At 44.6% G+C, this 22,784-nt stretch overlaps 1 protein-coding gene across 3 annotated transcripts in view; it reads right to left on the bottom strand.

Moving 5' to 3' along the window:
• Positions 1–6,050: 6,050 nt before the first annotated feature.
• The window catches only part of LOC129328123 (protein Wiz-like), a 76,875-nt gene continuing 60,141 nt past the window's right edge, over positions 6,051–22,784 (bottom strand). For 2 of the 3 annotated variants that reach the window (XM_054976915.1, XM_054976914.1), the window contains exons 6-13: positions 18,557–18,724; positions 16,939–17,445; positions 13,862–14,344; positions 11,844–12,374; positions 10,278–10,787; positions 8,434–8,868; positions 7,767–7,959; positions 6,051–7,500 (exon numbers count right to left, since the gene is read on the bottom strand). In XM_054976915.1, the coding sequence (XP_054832890.1) occupies positions 7,344–7,500; positions 7,767–7,959; positions 8,434–8,868; positions 10,278–10,787; positions 11,844–12,374; positions 13,862–14,344; positions 16,939–17,445; positions 18,557–18,724 (2,984 nt within the window). In that variant the 3' untranslated portion in view covers positions 6,051–7,343. Of the gene's footprint in view, positions 7,501–7,766; positions 7,960–8,433; positions 8,869–10,277; positions 10,788–11,843; positions 12,375–13,861; positions 14,345–16,938; positions 17,446–18,556; positions 18,725–20,905; positions 21,044–22,784 lie in introns of those variants that run through there. The other variant, XM_054976916.1, reaches the window with a different exon arrangement.

The raw sequence follows: 22,784 nt of genomic DNA, 5'->3' as shown, positions 1-22,784 counted from the left end.
CAGATTGGCGACCCAGAGGAAACTACCAAGGGATGTGATTGTGCAATTTACGACAAGGAATTCAAGAGAAATGATAGTGAGTAAGCAGTTTCAAGATCCATTGATAGTTGATGGCAAGACGGTTATCATCATGAAAGAGTTACCCAGATCGGTGCTGCTTGATCGGAAAAAATACAAAGTCTTAGTTCAGAATTTGAAGGACATGAAAGTAAGATACAGATGGGAATTACCGGAGGGGATATCCTTCGAATTCGGAGGAGTGAAAAAGCGCATCAGATCTGAATTTGAGATGGAAAAGTTTATGAGAGACAATGAAAAAGACTTACCAACAACAAGGCTATGAATATGGAGTGTAAAGTACTATCTTGGAATGTAAATGGACTTAATTCACCTAATAAGAGAAAAAGTATTTTCCACTGGCTATTAAAACAAAAATGTGATATTGTGTGCTTGCAAGAGACCCATATTAGAAATCAGGATGTAAAATATCTTAAATTGGGCAAGTTGGGCAATGAGTTTGTAGCGGCCTCAAAAAAGAAAAAAAGGGGAGTGGTATTATACATAAGAGAGGAGCTACAGCCAAAGCTAATGATTAGAGATGTGGAAGCCAGATTTATAGCAGTGGAATGTACATGGAATTTAAAGAAAGTGTTGGTGATTGGAATTTATGCACCAAATGGAGCAAAAGAGAGCTTCTTTGAGGATTTAAGGAAGCATTTAGGATTTAAGGAAGCATTTAGATGAACTCAGATAATCAGATAACTCAGATAATCAGAACTCAGATGATCAGATAATCCTTGCAGGAGACTTCAATGGAGTTACAAATTTAGAACAAGATAAAAAATCAGTAACTGCACAAAAGAAAAGTGGAAGTTTTACTTTGTACGCTTAAAAAATGTGCATTGGAAAGTACCACAGAGTTGATGTTAAATTGGTGCAATGGATGCTTTTCCATTGTGTCATTTTATTAAAAGTTGTTACATCCAAAAGAAATTCTTAGGCCACCCTTCGTTATCATCAGGTTTGATAAACAAGGACCATGCAATCAAACTTAAGAGCAGCTGAAATATGTTACAGATTTTTACTAATGTAAAAATGTGCTGTTCCTGTCCTTTTTTGTATGTTAGATCTGTGCAACAGAGGAAAGGTAAAATGCACCCTATTCCGTAAGCAGCAGTACTGTTATATCTTTTATTAGAAGCAACTAAATTATCACAGTTTATGGCTTTTTAGTTGGTTAGGATTTTGGCAATTCTAATTTCTCCCTATCCAGCCCACTTGCACTATCCTGTGTTTTCAATATTTCACAAGTGAGGGAGCATCTAATTTTCCCCTTCTCCACCATGTCTTCCCTTCGTCGCCCCCATAATCTCTCCCCCTTTTCTTACTTTCTTGTCTCCTACCCCCACCTTTGCCTGTTCCCCCATCCTCACTTTTCCCTCTCCCCGCCAGCAGCCTATTCCCTATGGCCCAGTTGTATGATGCTGACTGATCCAGGCCTAGTTGCATGGTGGGTAGGGTTGCCATGTCCTCTTACCCTCCTGATGGGAATAGGGGAGGAACCTGGAACTTTCTTGGCGATGGGCATGTGCTCGGCTTCACAAGAGCCGGGCACGATGACATCACTTCCAGTAGTAACATCATTGCGCCCAGCGGGCACACACCTACTTCATTATGTACTGTCTTGGGGGCCCAAATTAGCTTACATCATTCTCTTTGCCTCCCTATTATTCTCACAACCACCCTGAGAGGTAGGTTAGGCTGAGAGCATGTGACTGGCTCAAAACCACCCAGTGAGTTTTCACAGTAGAATGGTGAATCAGACCTGAGTTTCCTGGATCCGGCTCTGAAACTCTAGCTACTACATTACACTGGCTTGGGGGAGGGGGATAGAACAATAGCAAACAGTTGGGCACGGGTGAGTCATGCAAGTCTTGTGATACTAAGTGGCCTAGTTGTTGCTTCTGGGCCTGGCCCCAGTAAGTCCTCTCTGAAAGGCCAAAACAGCACTGGAAAGGGCCCTGCCCTCCCCTGTCTCGTCCCCCTGCATTTAACTGACAGAAACCTGGAATACTGGGTAAACTTTTATAGTTGCCTAGCAACCGCCACTGAGAGCATCTGGTTAAAGCTTCAAGCTCTCCTTTTATTTTGGGTGAGTTTTTGTTTTTTTTTAAAAACCCTCTATGTATTTCTTTTAGATTTCAGATTTTTCTGCAAACCTGGAGCATTTTTCAGGTGTGTAGGAAGATCTTGTCTACTCATGGCTACAGTTTCTGAATTTAATTATCCACAGATCTGGGCCACTTAGCTTAGTATGTAAGATATTCTGAGACATTGCACTTTAAGATTAGGCATTAATGATTTGTACTCTTTTCTGGAGATAATTTGATTATAGGTTGAATGCAAGGCCTTGTGGGAGAACCCAGGATGTAAAAGGACATCCTGCTGTAATAATTATCAAAAATAATCTAATAGGTTTTTCCCATTGCAACACAGATCATGTTAGTGAGATAGGCTTTCTCCAGGGAAGGCAAAAAATGCAGGAAAGAGGAGCAAGAAACAAGCAAAAGAGTACAAATAGAGGCATAAACAGTCTTTTGCTGAGTTATAGGAGCCTAGCTGAACAACTATCAAAAACCTGCTTTCCCTGACAAGGAAGGAAATGAACTGAAGAAATAGGTGACTCCCAGCAGGAGACAGGAAGTCTAGAAGAACTTTAGTCCTGCCTCTATTGACAGATGGGGATCACCAATGTCAAGATGCCTTTCCCCTCAAAACTGTGTAAATAAATAAAGATGATTTCTGGAACATTTCAGACATGCATTTCATCTGTTTCTTATGGGTGAAGGTAAGTACCTTCCACTTCCTATGGGTTAGGTCAAAACATCCAGACTTCATTGAACAATTGCCTCTAATGAGCAGATAAAAGGATACTTTGGAAATATAGCATTAGTTTGCATATTATCAGGGCAAATCGGCAGATTTATGAACAGTCAAAATACCAGCTAAGCAAACTGGCTCGGATTCGACTGTACGCGTCTTGGATGGGATAAATTGAGAACTTTGTTTCTCTTAAGGAGCTGCTTGATTAGGAGCCAATGCTATGGTCTTCTCTCTGGCTAAAATAAAACTTTTTCCTTTCCAATAATAAGAATTGTAATGATTTTCCATTGTCCTTTCAATATATGGTTATAGTATGTCTAGAATTGGAGGTTGGAGGTCTTTAATATGACAAAAATTATTGGGAAAAATCTTGGTCACCACTAGTTAAGGGGTGACTCCCCCATCCCTTTTCCTGCATTAGAATTCTGGGAGCCCTATCCATCATTAGTAACACTGAGCTGCCTTGAAATGAGAGAATCCTAGGAAAGTATATGGATTGGGGGGAGGGGGGGAATAATGAATTGTATCCTTGTAGAAGAATCAACTTCTTTGAACAAAGAAGCAGCTTGAGAACATGGCTATCCCGGGAGGAGGAAAAGAAGCACCTGTGAAATCTCAATAGGGTAGTGGTAAGATGGCACCCCCTCCCCCCAATAAGGAGGTATGCATGAAAATCTCTGGCCCTTGTTTTGAGCCTGGAATTCCGAGTGGCAGTATCCAAGGTCTTTTAAAAATAGAAGCCCTGTTTCTGTGCTCCACCAAAAAAATCTGAGTTCCTTTTAGAAAAAAAGATAAGTATAAACAAATGAACAGGCAGTAACAGCCAAGTAAGGCTAACTTAAACTTCTAAGCAACAGCATAAGTGTTGCCCATTGAAGAACAGTTAATAATATCTCTTTGTAATAGAGATGGGTACAAAATGAACTACGGAACAAAATTCCGTATGGAACGGGTGGTTCGTAGTCAAAGAACCACGTGTTCCGTGGGACTGCGTTTTTCCGAACCAAACAAACTTTTCTTACCATTCCGTTGCCAGTTCGGACACTTTTGGCACCAAATGCTCCCTTGCCCTGGCAACAGTGGCAGTCTTTAGTTTGCCCCCAATCTGAGGCCTACAGGCTTGATTGGCAGCTGTCCCTGCCAACTAGAGAGCTCCCACTCTGGCCTATCCAGCCAGGAAAAGCAGGGGAGAGGGTTAGAATCTCCAAGACAATTGAGGAGATGGGCCTTCAGCAACCATAACAACACCAATCTCTTCCTTCCAAAACCATGTTAGGCAGGTTTTTCTGCCAACCAGCGTGCTCCTGTGTTGTTCAATCTCTTGGCTTTTTCCATAAATAGGGGAAGCCGTGTGATTCCTGGTTTCAGTTTCTCTAGAGTGGGAGAGGAAGGAGAGCTTGGTGGCTAGCTGTGGTGTTGGGATTGGAACTTGGATCTTTGGCCTGCACTTCTGGCTGCTGGAAAAGGGGCTGAAAAGCCTCTTTTCTCTTGCTTTCTTGTTTTTCTTACTGACTGGGGAGGTGTTTGGGAAAAGGGTGCTTTTTTCCTTTCTTCCTCCCCCCAGGGCCAGATAGAGGGGGGTAGGGGGGGTAGTCTGCCTCCAGTGCCACCAGGGAGGGGGCGCCGGGAGCAGCTGCCAGCTGCCAGAGGGCGCAGGCAGCCTCATAGCCCCCCGCGCTGCCTTTCGCCTGCCCTGCAGGACGGGGCGGCTGGCTTGCCGTGCACCCCATCCTTCAGGGCAGGCAAAAGGCAGCGCAGGGGGCTGCAGGGCCGCCCGCACCATTCGCCTGCCCCACAGGATGGGGCAGCCGGCCGCCCCGTCCTGCAGGGCAGGCGAATGGCGCGGGTGGCCACGCTGCCTTTTGCCTGCCCTGCAGGGCAGGGGGTGCCTGGCAAGCTGGCCGCCCCGTCCTGCGGGGCAGGCGAAAGCAGCATGGGGGGCTGTGAGGTCGCCCGCGCCACTCGCCTGCAGGGAGGCGAATGGCGCAGGTGGCTTCCCAGCCCCGCACACTGCCGCCGTTCCGCCCTGCATGATGACCGAAGTGACGTCATCACACAGCGCGGGGAGCACGTGCACGCTGTATGCACGCGTGAGGTGGCCAGCCGAGGGTTGCCCCAGGCGCGGGCAACCCTAGATCTGACACTGCCCCCCCCCATCTTAGTCTTAGCTTTTCACACACACACCCAGACTTTGCTGGAGGCACCAGCTTTGGTGCTCTATAACTCGAAGATCCGCACTGCAATCTTCATGAAACTTGGAGGGTGGCTGGCGGAGAGCCTATTGAAAATTCCCTGCGAGTTTGGGCTCTCTGAGCATGAAGGGGGGTGTCCTGCCCCCCACCCCAAACCGGTTCAGAAATTGGGTGAGTTCATTAAGTTCGTGTTCCATGGAAATTAACGAACCACAAACTGAGCAGTTCATGTTGTTTTTTGTTCCATGCCCATCTCTGCTTTGTAATGATTGGGGTTTAGTATGCTACTGAAGAGTCTTGTAAGATTTGCTTGACAATCCTGTGTATAGGATTAAGTCCTGATTTGTGTAATGGAAAACCATTGCAGATTGTAACAGTGTAGTGAGGATATTTCTTCTAAGTACAGCATTCTGTGCTGGGAGATTTGCACATACCTTTTGTTATATGCCTGAATTGAAACCAAAGTTTAGAACACTGCTACCTTCGAATCCTGTGCAGCATATACCGATATTAGTTCTGTTTTATCCATCAACTTTCTTCTGCACTGTATGTTGTTGTGAAAAAACAATTTTGGTATATTGATTTTGATTATGTATTGTGCTGCTCAGCCTTCTTTGCAATGTTGTTCTGTGAGTGTGTGTGCGCGCGCGTGCATGCGTCTCTCTGTCTGTCTGTCTGTCTAAAGGAGAACCTGAAAATCAGAATCAGAGGACAAGGTTGCACAGAGCAAAACAGAAGGCAAAATCTCTACAGGTGCAGCCTTCACAATCACACACGATTAGATGTGCTTTAAAAGGAAGCAATACAACTATTTTGAAGGCACAGTGGGTGACAGAGCGTTAGACTTCTTGAAAGAACAGCTTCCATATCACTAGTAAGGCTCTGGACTACCCTTCTATGGAAACTAGAACACATTTTCATTCTCTCCCACATTTATAGGGTATCAAAAAAGAACACAGGATTCTCCATTTTGTTTCCAGAACAGGTTTAATCTAATATACATATTCCTAGGTACAGTAATAACCAGAATATGCCCATTGAAAAAGTTAAAAGGTAATTTCCTTCCAGACTCTGCTCAGCCTGGGTTCCAAATAAAAATGAATGTTATTTCTACACAAAACTAGATTTTAAAAAGTTGAGGTTCTATGAAGAGAGAGAGAGGACAGCAACAGTGAGCAAGGATAGGAAAGCAGAAATTCTGGCAAGACCTACTGTTGCTGGTTTGGGAACTGCACCAAGTGCCTGCTAGAAAGGAGAAGCACAGAACTGCTGAGAAGTCCACAAAGACCATGTTGCTCTAAGCCCTTAAGGTACTCTTGGACAGGACTTGCTTATCCAGAGCTGGCCAGAAGGGTACACCGTCCCTGATTTCAGGCAGAGGTCACATATAGCCTATCATTACTCATTCTGCAGCCCAAGTCTAAGCAATAGGGAAGAACCACACCTTTCTGCCAATACTTGATTACCATGACATGGCAGAAATGGGTTCTCTCCGACGTCCCACATGAAATGGAAAAGGATGATCAAATAACATCTGGAACTGAGGGAAAGGGAAAATGGATATGGGTCAAGGAATTCATGGTTTCCCCTTTAATGTAGGTGGGACGGTAATCCCCAGTACAAAGCTAGGGGACATGAACATGCACAACAGGATCCAACGGCTACAGAAACTAAAGACTTGTCACCTAAGGAGCCAAACATACATTAATTCTAGGGTCACACAGAATCAACAGCTTTCCCCACAGAGCAAAATGGCTCTGCTTCCACCCTCCCAACTTGCCTATGTTTGACCTCAAACAGATCTTCATGTTCACAATTTTCACTAGAACCTCATATTCACAAATCTCACCATGACATCTCCCACAACTTCGTCTGCAACAGAGCAAGTACATGCTTCCTCCTTGCAATGCGAGACAGTCTTTGGCGAAATTTGCATTCATTGGAAGGACTAGGAAATCCCCATTTTACCTTGTTCCACACCTTCCCTCCGTGCAGACAGAATGCACACAAGCAAACTCCAGCCTGGATTACCACTGCTGTCAGTAAGGAGCATCTCCACAAAAACAGCATGGTTTATTTAGTGCTCAAACTCTAGGATCCTTCCCCCTGCCCCAAGTCCAAGTAGGTCAGCAGAAACCTGGCCTACAGGGAAGCAGGGGAGCCCAGAAGTTAAATACTGCTTTATCCTCATTTGTTAACCATTGATTTTGTTCATTCAGAAAGGTAAGGGAGAAACCCTTGGAATGCAGGTGCTTCTTAAGAACTCTGCTACTGGGCCTCAGCTACAGGTGGTGCCACAGGCACATCAGTCCCACTTCGCAAAGCATCTGCCTTGGAGAAGTTGGTTTCCAAGATGTGGCGCTGAAGGTGCCGCACCCACTCTTCTTGGATGGAGAGGGGCCCTTGGAACTCCACTTCACAAAATCTGCAAAACAGAACACAATGTTAACTGGAGGCAATTTGGAGCATTACTCATGTCAAAGCAGACAGTGAAACTAAGCTCCCTAAAAGTACATGTGAGAAGGGGAATTGAGGTTCTGTTCATCTCATGTCCTGCCCTTGAGAGCCTTGTAGCAAGAAGGGCTGTCGTCTAATGGGTCTGAGATGACATCAAGGCTGGTATTAGCTACCAATACTACCCGCTATTCCAATTTCACTGCAGACAAGGGAATAGGCAAGATAGGGGAATACCTGCACTTCAGTGTGTAGATGTTACCCACAAACTTCACCAAGGAAGTCTGTGGTGGCCTAGGAACCAAGGATGGCACTGGTCTCACTCGGGGGGGTGGCTGGCGGACTTCTTCAGCCTTCTGTTGCATGTCGTTGGCTTCCTCTTCTCGAGGTGCAGGAGTCTCAAAAGGCTTGGCCTGCCTCCGTTCAAATTCTAAGGAACAGAAGGGAAATCTCTTTTCAGAACAGGATGGAGGGATGCAGCAAGCACACCGCAGTGGAAGATTTGGGGTGAAAAGCCATTTTTGAAAATTATATTTTTACTTACAACAAAGGCCAGGAGTGAAAAAAAAACCCACAACCTCAAAAAGCAGGTCTTAAAACCATGCACCATTTTCTGAACAACTCTGTCTAAGCCACTGTAGAGAGTTATCACTGACTAGGAATGTCCCTCTATGGCTAAGATCTTAACATATTAATCTATTAAATAAGTTTGCTGGAACTCGCCAAATTGTTTGATTCTGCTGGCAGAGCCAGTGAAAGATCAGATTTGTGCCTTCCTGATGGGCTCTCTGAGGCAGCTAGTGCCTCTTCTACAAACAGGCTTTCTCTGAGAGTCCAGAAAGCTTTGTGATGGGCCCTGTCCTCTACGTGAACCTGTGCTGGCAAATTGGGAGCAATGACTCACTGTTGATGTTATGTTGGTGATGCTCCTCCATCTTTACCAGCGATAGAGGCGAAGTGACTGCAGGTCTTTCGTTGCTTGTATCCACAGCTTTGCTGGGCTCGCTGGGCACCATCTCCCCACCTAGACTTCTGCTCAGCAGTGAAGGGCTGCCTGCCTGCAGGCTCAGGGGAGCTCTCTTCCCAGAGGCATCACTGTCACGTGCATGAGAGGCATTGCGAAACTTCTTGGTAAAGGGCCGCCCACCTTGGATGTAGCTGCGATATGCTCCAGCTTTCTGGGGGCGATGCTTGATCCACTCACTCAGAGTCTCAATTGGAGAGCCGTTCACACACCATTCAGTCACTCCAAACTGTCTGAGGTGGGCACGAGCATGGCTGGCTAGCGCCTTCCGGTTCTCAAAGTAGAGGCCACACAGTTCACAGCAGGCTTCACTGGCTGGGAACAGAAATGGCAAGCAGCTATACTAAGCAAAGTTCTCAGCGAAGTATTTAAAAAGCAACTGTTCAAGAGTAGGGCACCACATTATTCATTCTGCGTCACTACTTCTACTCCTAAAACAATTCTTTGAAACTGAGGTGGACAGTCAGAGGCCACACAGTTCACAGCAGGCTTCACTGGCTGGGAACAGAAATGGCAAGCAGCTATACTAAGCAAAGTTCTCAGCGAAGTATTTAAAAAGCAACTGTTCAAGAGTAGGGCACCACATTATTCATTCTGCGTCACTACTTCTACTCCTAAAACAATTCTTTGAAACTGAGGTGGACAGTCAGAGGCCACACAGTTCACAGCAGGCTTCACTGGCTGGGAACAGAAATGGCAAGCAGCTATACTAAGCAAAGTTCTCAGCGAAGTATTTAAAAAGCAACTGTTCAAGAGTAGGGCACCACATTATTCATTCTGCGTCACTACTTCTACTCCTAAAACAATTCTTTGAAACTGAGGTGGACAGTCTGGAAAAAAAACCACGGAATGTCTTGAAATGTTGCGTTCAACCCCCTTCATCCACAGCTCACAAGCCAAGTAAACAAAACCCCACAATCTTTCACACACATATAGGCTAGATGTCTATCTTCGATTAGTGTATCACTAACTGGTTGGAAGGCATGATTCCTGGATCTGCAATGATCAGGGCCGGCACCACCATTGAGGCAGTGAGGTAGGCACCGTGGGGGGCGCTGGAGGGGGCACCGGGGACGAGGGCGCATGCCACGGAGCTGGCATGCCTGGCCCGCAGCTGCTGCAGCTGGCCAACTTTGCACCACCGCTACCACACACCCCCAGCCGGGCGCAGCAGCCACAGGCAGGCGGCTGGGATGGCATGCGAAGCGTGGGCAGCCTCCGTGTGCCGCCCCAGCGACCCACTGGCCAATGGGCCCGGCTTTGCTAAGTGATGACGTCATCACGTGGTGATGTCATCACGCAGTCTGGGGGCGCACACGCGTGCAGGAGGGTGGCCACAGGCGCCAGAGACCCTGGTGCCGGCGGTGGCAATGATAATGAAATAAATGATCAACCAGAGGCCATATGGAACTTAACAACACAAAGCAGGAGGAGGACAGTCAACATGTTAGCCAGTTGCTAGCTAAGCACACCCTCAGAGGAGTGTTGTTAAGGCCTGTATCAATCAAGATGTTGACCAGTATCAAAGGTCTTCTCTGAAGACTACAACACACTACTGGCTCTTTGAAGTCCCTATGCATACTGATGGATCTTCCATCCCACTTCATACCCACCTCTGGCACACTAGTAAGCTTAAGTTCCCAAGACAAGGTCCCACAACAGAATACTAAGGCAGCTTTCTAGATCCCAACCATATCCCTCCCCCCTCTAGGGGAGGCACTTACATGTATGAGTGGGCTTTTCATGCACATGCTTGGCTTTGAATGGCAACTCAGTCTGGATGTAGGTTTTCTGCTTCATTTCACTGGAGCCAGTCAGCCTCTCATCTGACAGCGGGCGCTTAGTGGAGAGTGATGCCAAGAAGCCCTCCTGTGACTTGAGTGGAGATAAGGAAATCTCCCGACCAAGGTTTGGTTTTCCTGTCCTCCCGCCCAGCGGGGACAAAGACATGGACTGCAGCATTTTCCCAGGGGACTTTGGAGCAGCTCCATCCTCCCCCATGGGCTTTGGAAGCTCAATGCTCATTGTGGTCGGCTCCTTCTTTATCAAGCACGGCTTGTTCTTTTTCTTTATAATTTCTCGGAGTGTATCAATGGGGGAGCCATTGACTGACCATTCAGTTACTCCCATCTGGCGCAAGTGAGATCTGGCATGGCTGGAAAGCCCCTTTCGGTTCTCAAAAAACTCACCACAAAACTCACAACGAATATCCCGCACAGGATCAGCACGAGAGGCTACAAGGGACAGATAAAAGAGCACAGAGACTGGCTCAAGAGCAAGAAATTAACAGCAAGCCAGGTACCTTTCAAAATACCCTTATTCACTTCAACATTTTCCAATGCAGACAAAATTATGAAGCATTTATTTCATTTAGATCTGACATAATGTCTTTTCTAAAACCTCCCATCTAGCGTCAGGGCTGAGTAGGTTTCTGAATCCGTATTTTCCATGTCTGCATTCTGTTCAACACCCCACTAGCTGAAGAACAACTGGGCACTTGAAGATGACTGCACCTAAATACTTGTGTTTATTTTGGCAACTAAGAAACTAGGGTTTCTTACTAGGAAGATGTCAAATACTTAAGATTTTGTTTCTGTCCATTTCACAAGCAACCAGTTTAGCAAAGTGACAAGGCCCCCATCTCTCAAGCACAGAATGGGTTGCACAAACACAAGACGATGTTAAAATGATACTCAGCTGACCTGACTACCAGCCACCAGGCATCACCTCTAGAAACATGAAATTTGGGGAGGACATTCCTTTCATGATGTAAATACCCAGTAAGAAGAGATTTTAAGAAATTTGCCCTCTAAGGTAAAAAGGGGTAAAATGTGTTTTCCCAAAGGGACACAGCTCCTCTGTGTGGCTGGAAGGCTGCTGCCAGCTTGTGCCCCCGCCCACTGCCAGCTTGGCCACTCTTCCCTGATTGAGCCAGCCTTTCAAGGTCATTTGCATATGCGGGCTGATTGGGGTTCACAACATTCCACACCTCATCCCACCCCCAGAGACAGTTGGAACACATTTGCATATATGTCCTGATTGGTCCTCACCCAGCACATTCTAAACAGTATTCAGCTGCTATTGGGAGTCATTGAATGTGTCCTGAGGTAAAATGCACCTCCCAGTGTTCCCCTAAAAGTTCACTAGTTAAATACCGTAGCAAAGCATGGGTATCAAGCTAGTAACTGATAAAAATCCCATGGATCTGTCTCCCAGTTTCTCACTTGTTCACTTTTCATTTCTGCCTATCTCCAATTTTTATGTACAAAGATTTCATGACTAACACTTACAGAGATTGAGTGGGGACATCTCCTCTCGTGGTGACCAAGGTCTGTCTGATAGATGCGACTCGTTGTGAAGTCCCCCAGACATCATTTCCCTCTTGATTTCCATTCGCAAATGGTCTTGCTTCAGTTTCTTGTGCAAAGAGGGAGAGGGAAGCGCAGAGAAAATTTTTCTAGCAGTTGGGGGAGGGGAAGAGGTAGAAGACTGCCCCATAGGACTCCCTGGCTGATGTGCCTTTTTAGGGATGGCAGGCACATGACTCTCCCCTGGGCCACATGGTTCTAGAGAGCCTCCAAGAACAGATGGGGCAATGGGTTTCTGACCCTGTGATGGGGAGCCAGAGGTACTGGTCCGAGGCTGAGCCCGTCGTTTCAGGATTTCTCGGAGTGTGTCAATGGGGGAGCCATTCACATACCACTCAGTTACCCCCATCTGACGTAGATGTGACCTGGCATGGCTGGACAGCCCCTTCCGGTTCTCAAAATATTCACCACAGAACTCACACCTGATGTCTCGCACAGGTTCTGCTCCAGAGGCTGGGAAGGAAAAGATGACATTTAGTTTCAGTGCCCTACAGAAGGAACAGACACAGAACTGAACTCAACCTGGACACCAGCTAGATTGCTCCCCTGCAAGGCAGTATGAAGTAGGCACTTAACATAAGCATTTTACACAAGACAAAGCTGATCCCTCAACAAGCTTGGCCAAAAGAAATAAACCACCAATAATTCCTATCAAGCATGAAAAATTGGGTGGATGTGGTCAAAGCAGGGGATGCTGGAAACATGGACAAGAGGCAGAGAAAGCAGGCATTGCCAAATGGCTGCCCTTAAGACATGATATTTTATTTTTGGCGATGAGGAAGAAGAGAATCTCTGAGATTGCTGCCACCCGCCACCCACTCCCAATCCTGTTTATGAAGCAAGCAGTCCAGGTGTGTGCAAAGGAATCTGGCATGAAAACTAATCTTCTATTTAACAAATATCCTCAATAGCACTTTTCAAAACACAGGACAATACATCTGACTGAAGTGCATGTGCTGTCTAATAAACATCTAAATACTCAGACCTACAATGAGAAATACTGAATGCCTTTCCTGCAGAAGAATTCAATGGCTGGTTCATTCTCACTCTGAGGGTGGTCAGAAGGAATCTCACATCCCAGTGCATGGTTGGGGAAAGAACCAAAGACCAAGTGCTCTGTTTTTGCCATCCTAAGCCTGAGCCACGCAGCCTTCCTTAGGTAACGCAGAACAGCCAGTGCACAAGGATAAAATACACTTGATACACGGTGCCAGTAACTTTAAACCACCTGTACCCAAACAAACCCTTCTATATATTCTCCCTGCATTGTGTGAGAGAAATGGCTGAAATCCCACCACTGAGAACAACTGTTTCCTCCATCACTAGAATGAGATGTAGCCCCGGTGGGACAAGAGGGAATCTTCTTCCTGGCTCAATGACTGCTAGGACATTAAATGCCAAAGAAAAAAACACTTCTGAGCATTCTGCTGACATTGAGTGAAGTCACTGAGTGCTCTAAAAATCTCAGCAATCAGAGTCCAACCAATGGCCCCAAAGGGTTCTGAATCAGCTTGTATACTCTCCTTTCAAATAGTACAGTCACAGTTCCCCCTTCATCAGCAAGCAAAGCAGCTTGGACTTCATTTGTCTTGTGATAGTCCTAATTATACAGCAGGTAAGCATACAGCCTTGCTCCATCTGGAACAGGAAGATGTCTTTCCTTTGGAGCAAGGCAAAAACATAGAGTGAATCCCCAAACAGAGAAGGGATAATTTCAGCACACATAGAGGCCAGCTGGGAAAACTGCACCAGAATGTTCAGGAAAAAAGCTTGCAGGGAAAGGGCAATGGGGAGCATGTGGGCCAAAGAACTTGCTTCCCCACCCTTTTGCTGCTTATCAGAAACTGGGGCAGGAAATGGATTTTAGGTGCACAGCTCCATGTCACATAAACAAGACTGGGAAGGGAAGGGGGGCAGGACCCAGCGCTGATAGAACCTACAGAGATTGAGTGGAGCCATCTCAGCATCTGATGCCCAGTACGCGCTGGAAGAAAGACCCTGTTTCCTTTGCAGAGAGGCCACAGCTGTCAGTCTGTGGCCATGTGGCTTCAGTTTCTTGGATGGTGGAGGGGTGTGAGGTGAGAGTACAGATGGCTGTTTGCCCAAAGACTTTGGTGAATGTGCTTGTTTCATGCCTGTGGCAGGCGCTGCTGTAGCGGTGATCTTTGGGCTGGGTCCATCAGAACTCCCAGTCTCCCCTAACGATTCTCTCTCACTAGGGAGGAGAGAAGAAAGACGGCCTTTGAAGTCTTCACTTTTGATGAGATCATTTAAAACATCAATAGGAGATCCTTTAGCATCTGGATCGCTCACTCCCAGGTGTCTCAGGTGGGCTCTAGCGTGACTTGACAGCCCTTTTCTGGTTTCAAACCAGGCACCACATAACTGGCAGTCAATTTCTCTGCCCGAGTCACTATCTACAGCTGCGGAAAGAAAACACATTGATCACAATCGTCTCAAGCACCTGTTACAACTTGAAAAGGACTTTGTTGGATCCATTATTCCACAAATGGCATGATACAATGGCTTCTCAAGAGAATTTAACAAGGAGGCCCAAACAGATGGTGAGTTATTCCATATATATCACTGCTACTGTCTTAGCAATTGAGCAAAAAATTCCTATGGAAGACCTGAAATTAAATCAGATTCCCTATACACTAGCTCAGGTCAAGTTTTCAAACATTCTTGCTTCTGAAAACATGACACTGAAGCCCTTTCCACTTCAGCTTAAACTAGCAGACATTTTTAATGGCAACTTCAAACACTAGCTGTTCAGAATAAGATGGCACTTTTCCTAAATTCAATAGTTTCCAACTAATAACTGATGAATTCTTGCCTGAAAAGCAAGATTCCAGAACAGAGTTGTTTCTTTTTTTAAAAAAAGAACAGAAACTCCTACTTTGAGGCACAATGCATATGAGGGGCTTTCCCCCCAAGCATTCCACACCTCCAGACTGAAGAATCTCATTTAAACAGTCATCCATGACAGTGGCACAGACCTCAATAGAATACTTTCTAAAACATTACAGTTCTCCATTCCTGCAAGCTCCTAGAAATATCTTTGATCCAGAATTAAACATTTAATTTCAAAATAGATTACAAAGGGTCCTGCAGTTCTTCAGTGCTACACATCCTACAATCTATTAACTTACTATGCGATCCATTAACAAGAACTGAGTTGACAGCAAGATTGACTGCTGTTGTTACTGAATGTGTGTAGAACTGTTACTTAAAGAGCTTATTTAGTTCATGCAGATTTATGCCAAAAGTTCAAAGTATCCATGAATATTTAAAGAAGCAATGTAAGACCTAGAAGGGACAAGATGTTTTTTTGTAAACTTCCACTTGGATACATGACTGGTTAAATGGAACACAGCTTAACACAGCTCTCCCAGCAGTCTCTCGAATGTGAAGTGCAAATATACATGCCGGAAGTAAAAAGGAACAGATAGGGATGGACTACAGCTCAAAATGGAAGCAGCTGTACAAAGACTCTTTTTCCCCAGCAGCAATTTTCAGTTGCATAATCAAGACAGAACAACAGATCTGAGGACTCCAGTGTTCAGTTTTAACTACACTTCTGCACTATAACAAGAGTCACTTGCCCCTAATAACTTAAGGGTTCTAACAGCAGCAAACGGGTTTTTTAAAAAATTAAAGATACCCAGATGAAACAAGGATTCATTGTTAAAGGTAGATCTCTCAGAATGTACACTGACAATATAGCAGTCATACTGTAGACTTGGCTGCTGGAAGGACAATAAAATCTTATATGTAAGATGGCCTTGGCACTCTCAGATAAGCCTAACCTGATTGGCCCACCAAAAGGTTCCCCTCTGCTCCTGCCCAGCCTCTAAAAGACACATATGCCCCTGACTAGTCACAGCAATAATAAAAAATCACTGCTCTCTCACCAGCAACATCTGCAAAGAAGCTCTGAATCATTATTATAGGCATGGTTTCCCTGCAGTGCAAAAAGAAAAACTGCACAAAACCAATACAAGTGGTACTGAGTAACTCATGCTGTTTCTGGCAGCTTTTCATAGAAAACATTTCCATCACCAACACTACTGAAGAGACCTATCCCTGAATACTAGAGTCCCCAGGAAGCATGCCTATGCTAATTTTCAAGCATCACCTTTTCAAGCAAATAATGAATCACCAGCATTAGCAGCAAATCCATCCAATCTTACCGTTGGCCCTGATAAGGAGGGCACATGAATAACATTCAGGCTTGCTGTGCAGAAGGTCAAAAACAGTGTGGCTTAAAAGCAGTAGAAATTGCCTCCAGGTGGGAAATCTGTGGTACTAACAGCACTACACTCCTCACTCGTTGTTCTGAGATAGACTTTTGTTTTTAACTGAATATCTATAATCAGGATCTTAACAGAGTACCTTGGCCTTTTCTTCAGGTGAGTAGCTTTGCTCAGGGCTTGGGCAGGAAGCAGATGGTGTTTACTGCTGCTGTCCCTCTGAGAATGACTTAATAATAAGGACCCCCAAGCACAAATTGAAAGGACATATGGGAAAGCTTTGTGGCATGTACACAGAGTAATATAAACAGGACTGCCCCTCCCAGAAGCAAATTGGGAAAGGAACCTGTTGAGTTAGAGGGAAGGGCCTCCTTTGGAAAGAACACCCTGGTAGGCAGGTATGTAGCAATACCATATAAGCAGCTCTCGTTGTACAAATCTGAGAGGGAGTACCCTCAGACTAACAGCAAAGAACCAATATTCATCTAAAAGCAATAACTCTAGAAATCAGAAAGGAACATTTTGCAGATTGACACATTCAATTTACCTCCCAGGCCCTTTCTTTTCTGCTGTGTACACAAGAGATAATATGTGTGATTGCAGCAGCTTCTGCAGCCAATGGATGTCAAACGTGTCTGGTGGGGAGGGCAGGTGGGGAGGGCCTCAACTGGTTCACACCCACAGGGTAATGCCACACACAAAAGCTCTCTGCCAACTCTCCAGTGTTACGCACAGCAAGAAGCATCAGCATCAAATAGACTCACTTAGATTTAAGGGGCCTTCTTCCTCCGGTTGTGGCCACTGTGCGTTAGGAGAGCTCTGCAGGGGGCTCAGCGGTAGCTTAGGGCTCTTGTCTTCAGGGTTCTTTGGTGGAGGAGAACCAGGCAGAGCAGGTGTCACTTTCTTGAGTATGGGAGATCCTGGCTGGGCAACATTCTTGGAGCTGAAACCTGGAGGGGATTTGATTGCTTTGTTTACAGGAGGCTCTTGAGGCCGTTCTGTAGCTTTAGAGGGGGGCAACAGTGTTGGCCGTGAGGACCCTGCAGTCCCTTCTTTGGGAGAAGCAGATTTTTTGCTAAGACTTGGAGAGACGGGGCCGCTGTCCTGTTTGCCCTTCTGTTTCATCAGTTCATACAGTAAGTCGATGGGGGCTCCGCTGCTTTCGGACTCAGCCACACCAAGCTGACGCAAGTGAGAACGAGCATGGCTGGACAGGCCCTTGCGAGTTTCAAAGCAGGCGCCACAGACCTCGCACGTCGTGAGGTTTGGTGCTGGAAAGAGGAGAGTGACTTATTGAGACAAGGTTAAGCTTAACCTCACACTCTCTTTGCTACTTGTCAGCAGACCACCTGTGCACACTGCAGTCTTGAGTTTGAGTCCCTCTTCATAAGTCAGTCTCTCAGATATCACAAACCCCAGTTTGGCCAAACACATTGGCACCAGCAATCTATTTTGTGATGAATGAATTTAGTAAGTAATGGTATTTTTTGGGTGACAAGGCTCCCTCTGAAAAATTCATTTGCAAAACTTAATCACTATGTCCACATGCAACCACTGCTTTGATCTATGTGGGCTTAGCTGACACATCAAATTAGTCCCAGATGCTTCATGCACCATATCAAGTACCCCTTAGTCTCCCACTGACACACAGCTGTAATTCTTATTTTGAACACCTTTCAATCATTATGAACTACTTAATACTGTTACCCAAGTACAGCCAAGAATGGTTAAGTGTACTGGTAATGACTTGCTTCTTGTAATTATCCTAAAGCTGAACTCATATGTGCAAACCTTTTCTCCACTTCAGGAACAAATACAACCAACTCAGAAAATTAGAAGCTTCTTCGGAATGAAGATAAATTGCAACAACGGAGCTTCACTGTGCAGTTTACAAGATGGAAAACCCCTCCACCGATGGAGCGTTAATCAGACAGGCTGTGATTCAATGCTGTTGTTCATCAATGTACTTTGTATAAGTTATTGAATGATTTTTTAAAATGAACAATCCTATGGGGAAAAATGTAGAGTTGTACTGCTACTTCTTCAACAATACACACAAGATATCAAGAAGGCAATGCATTTACTGGCCAAACTCCATTTTTATAGCAAGAATGCAAGTTCTTGATGTGTATAGTTTCTTCCGCAATCTGTTTAACATGAACAGCAATTTTGTTAGTCCTGAAAGTTGAACATTCTTTCACTAACACAAAGAAGCAAACTAAATGCCGTTACAATAGTTTTCCTTTCTAAAACAGTTTGTAAGAGAAGGGTTTAGATCAACATTGTAAGCCAGATGAGAAAGGAACTCTTATTGTTGCAGATATCATGCACAATACTCCACAGAAACCACAACAACAACAACAACAACAACAAGAGACTCACTTTTAGAATCCTGGGAGTCTGCCTTGTTGCTGGAAGGCTCTGGAGACAGGGAGTTCCCTAGTCTGTTTGGAATTTGGTCTAATGATCCAGCTAGAGAACTCTTCTTCTGAAGTGTTGGTGATCCCATTTCTGCTGTAACCATATCATCTTCCTCTTCAGATGCCATGACTATCAAAGAAAGAAGGGAGTATGGAGCTTGAGCTGGAAACTGCATAGCTAACAATATTAGATAGTTAATCCATGCCATACACAAATACCTTACAAATTATTCACGTGCCTCATAAGTGCCACTTAATGTAACAAAAATATTGTGAAACTTACTCAAAAATGTGAAATAAATGTTACTGAAGATATTGCAACAACTGAGCCTTTACTATTGCTTAAGCATAAAAATGTGTGGAACCATTGAGCAATAAAGAAAATATCCACTACAAGTTTAAATAAATAATAATCAGAAACTGTGTCATGAAAACACCAAAGCCTAAGAAACTGAGAGCCAGTTTGGTGTAGTGGTAAAGAGCACAGGACTCTAATCTGGAGAACCGGGTTTGATTCCCCGCTCCTCCACTTGAAGCCAGCTGGGTGACCTTGGGCTAGTCACAGTTTCTAGGAGCTCTCTCAGCCCCACCCACCTCACAGGGTGATTATTGTTGAGGGGATAATAACAACATACTTTGTAAACCGCTCTGAGTGGGCGTTAAGTTTATATACTGAAGTTTATATCCTGAAGGGCAGTATATAAATCGAATGTTATTATTATGTTATTATTGATATGCATAACTACCATTAGCAGAAACAGTAAAAATATGTAGGAAGATACATGACACTAAAAATTACCATACTGGTTATGAGACCAGATTTTAGTGCTAGAAGACACAATGATGCCATCTGTCTTCCTGGAGAAGAGGCCATCAAAAATTGTTATAGGACTATTAAATGAACTAAAGCGATTCCTTAAAAGGAAAAAAAATAAACAAAATAATAACTGATTCCATCATTTAGTTAATCTAATAAAGATGCTATATTTCAACTTGTATTCAGCAGATTATTACTTTCTATTCTGATTCCTTACAACACAAAATATCATGCTCAGCGGCATTTGTAGTACAGTTATGTACACAAAAACACAGTGAAGATACAGAGGGGAAAGTATACTGATGTGTACTCTTCATAGGAGCAGCAATTACAAAAAAATACATCATGGATGTCAGTGTTTTTACTATAGTGCAGCAACAGAGGAAACAACTTGACTAGAGCATAAAGTGGCAAAATGTTGTGCAAAACTGTTTCCAACAAGAAACCAAGCAGTGGCTTGTCAGCTACAAGCCACAGAAAGATAAAGCAAGAGTAGCATTATGCAGAGCCCAATCCTATGCACACTTACCTGACAGTAACTCCCACTGCACACAGTGGGATTTACTTTAATGGAAATATATGCAAGATCAGTCTGCGAATATGACATGACATGGGTGCCAGTAACAGCCTAAATAGAGAATCTTCATTTAAATATGAATAAATACAATTCATTCTGTTTTAATTGAAAAATTCATAATAATAATATCTAAGATCGTTACATACATGGAGGAAAATAAACACCACTCTTGAAAATACCGTAACTATATTTAATGGTTACAAAGGTAATAAAATGTAACAGGAAGCTAGGCAATGGTAAAATCCCCATGCTGTCTACCACTGGGGAATTCAGGCAAGACTACAACCATCTCAAGGATAACCAAGCAAACACTGCAATAACACACGCTTCTTGCAGTCCACTTGCACTGGCAAAGTTTATTGATATTTTTCGCACGGTTATTTGTCATGTTTTGGGCTTTAAAGTAGATCACAGTCAATAACTAGAAATTTTTTACACTTCAGAAACCTGCTTTTAAAGACTAACTGTGCTGTTTGGAAGCAGCGCGATTAGAAAGACGGCACAGCCCAGAACCGTGTTTCAACACGAATCAGTTTTCACAACTGCCAAATCAACTAACTGCTTGCGCTACGAGAAACAGCGGAGAGGCGCTGGCCAGGCACTCCGGGTGCTGCACGGCTTCAAAGGGGACTAAAGTGATGCTGCCCAGTGCGGGAGCTATTTGGGAAGCTACTCGGCTATGGCGGTGACAGAAAAGGTGCAGTGACCTATGCTCAAGGGATCGCAGAGAAAGAGGGCGCCGCTTCCTGTCATTCAACCCAATCCCTCCCCACTGCCAGAAAAGCAAAGGCGCCGCGCTCTCTTAAAGAGTAGCTCGGCTTGCCCCGAGGGTCAGGAGGGAAACTCGGGAAGGGGAAGCAGCACTCCGCCATGCTCTTCAGGGCGCGTCTTCTCTGGCCCCCCTGCCAGGCTCTTACCGGCCTCGGGCGGCGCCCCTGCCCCCGCCTCGTCGTCTCGAGGCCGCGGCGCTGCCACCGCTTTTGTCGCTTTGGGCTGCGAGGGGGTGGAGGCCGCCATCTTGGGTCCGGCACATGCGGGGCAGCAGTCAGGAGGGATGGCGGAGCGTCGAAACTCCAGCTGAGCCTGATCAGGTGAAGCAGTCGAGCGCCGAGTCAACCCAGTGAAGCCACCCCCGGCCGAACTAGGGGAAATCCACAGGCCCGGAGCGAGTCAGGAGAGACCGAAACCACCCAGGCACATCTCCAGACAGAACAACTCCATCACCGAATTACCGCTCAACTGCGCGCCCGCTTCGCAGAGCCACTCAGCTTAATACTCCAGCAGACCAGAGCAAAAGAGTGCCTAACTCTCCAGAACACAGCCTGAGGCCTGCAGTATGGAGGAATCTGGGCAAAGGAAAGCAAGAGGAAGAGAGAGAGAGAGAAACCGGCCGCTTTAGCTGAAGGGAGGATGGAAAAGCAGCCTGAGATTTCTAGGTACCCTTAGAATGCTAGAATAATAACAAGTATCCTGTTTTCAACTGCCATCAGTCCAATCACCTTTATGACAAAGGAACTGTCCAAAACTGATAGTCTAACCATACGTGTGTCTATGATCAGTCATTACAAACAAGAAACCTATCATATATAACTTTCTACATTTTTGTTTTTGCATTTAGCATTTTTGCATTTAGCATTTAGAATTTAGCATTTTTTCTCTTTTAGGCTCCACATTTTAAATACTTATTTTTGTATCTACAAAAACAGGTAAACATTCAGTTTCTGGCCCCAAATTGCAAAATTATTCAAGTGCATTGGAATGGAAAACATATTTGAAGTTGCCATATATTACAAAATATAGATTATACAAATAGTAATTTCCATTCTCTGCAGATGCTAGTCAAGCTAGTAGATTAAACTGTCAATATATTTTAGCATCTGTCAGAGGTACACACAAGTTGTGGCTTACTAAAAGGCTGTTTTTCATCATGGGAAATAAGAAACTGCAAGTGGGTATTAAAATGCAAATAAATCCATGACGGAGACACTTCTCTATAAAACCCCACTCAAATAAGGATTTTTGGTACATACTGTGACCCCCTTCCTATACTGAGCAGGTAAAAAAAGCCTGAGAAGAGTCTGTCAACTGCACCCTGATTTAAGATTTCCTGCATCAATCATACCTAATAAAATTAAAAAGCCGTGTCAGTCTTTTCATATTAAAGTTAAGAAATATGTGTCAATTTTAATAAAATAAAAATATGTTCAGCAACACCTAAAAGACAGCCACCTTCCCATACGCTTGAAGTCAATGACTAAAGCATTTCATTTCTGCGCTATCCTTCACTTTCAAATGCACTAGGATTTCCTGCCTCAGCACTCCTTTCCAAGTTTCGTGTTCCCATATTTGCTTTTCCCTTCCCTATAATTCCATATATTTTTTCACCTCTTAAAGATGCCTGAGGACTGCACCTATGTTAAATAAAAGAAAGTATTTGAGCCTGCAGGTAGTACTTGTCTCTCTCACCAGCATTGGGTGAACAAGGAGCAACTGAGTTGAGAAACTTTAGGAAGGGGACATCTTTGTCCTAGCCTTCAAAATCCAGGTAATTGGCACCGTTATTGCATTCTTACCAAAAAATATGAGCCATCTTTACTTAAAGTGATTCACTGCAGAGATTTCCAGAATCAAGCCATGCCAGCAATGCAGGGGTTCTAATGACCATTCTAACTGAAACTGTGCATAAAAGTAGATGACAGATGTCTTTATTTATGGCAATCTACTCTATGTTTGAAGTCTCCATCTAAGAGATCTTTGATCAGAATACTGAAGTTCAGCATTAGTATTCTGAGAGCC

The sequence above is a fragment of the Eublepharis macularius genome, chromosome 4 (assembly GCF_028583425.1).
Source record: "Eublepharis macularius isolate TG4126 chromosome 4, MPM_Emac_v1.0, whole genome shotgun sequence".
Taxonomy (NCBI): domain Eukaryota; kingdom Metazoa; phylum Chordata; class Lepidosauria; order Squamata; family Eublepharidae; genus Eublepharis; species Eublepharis macularius.
This window is presented reverse-complemented; position numbering and strand designations above follow the sequence as displayed.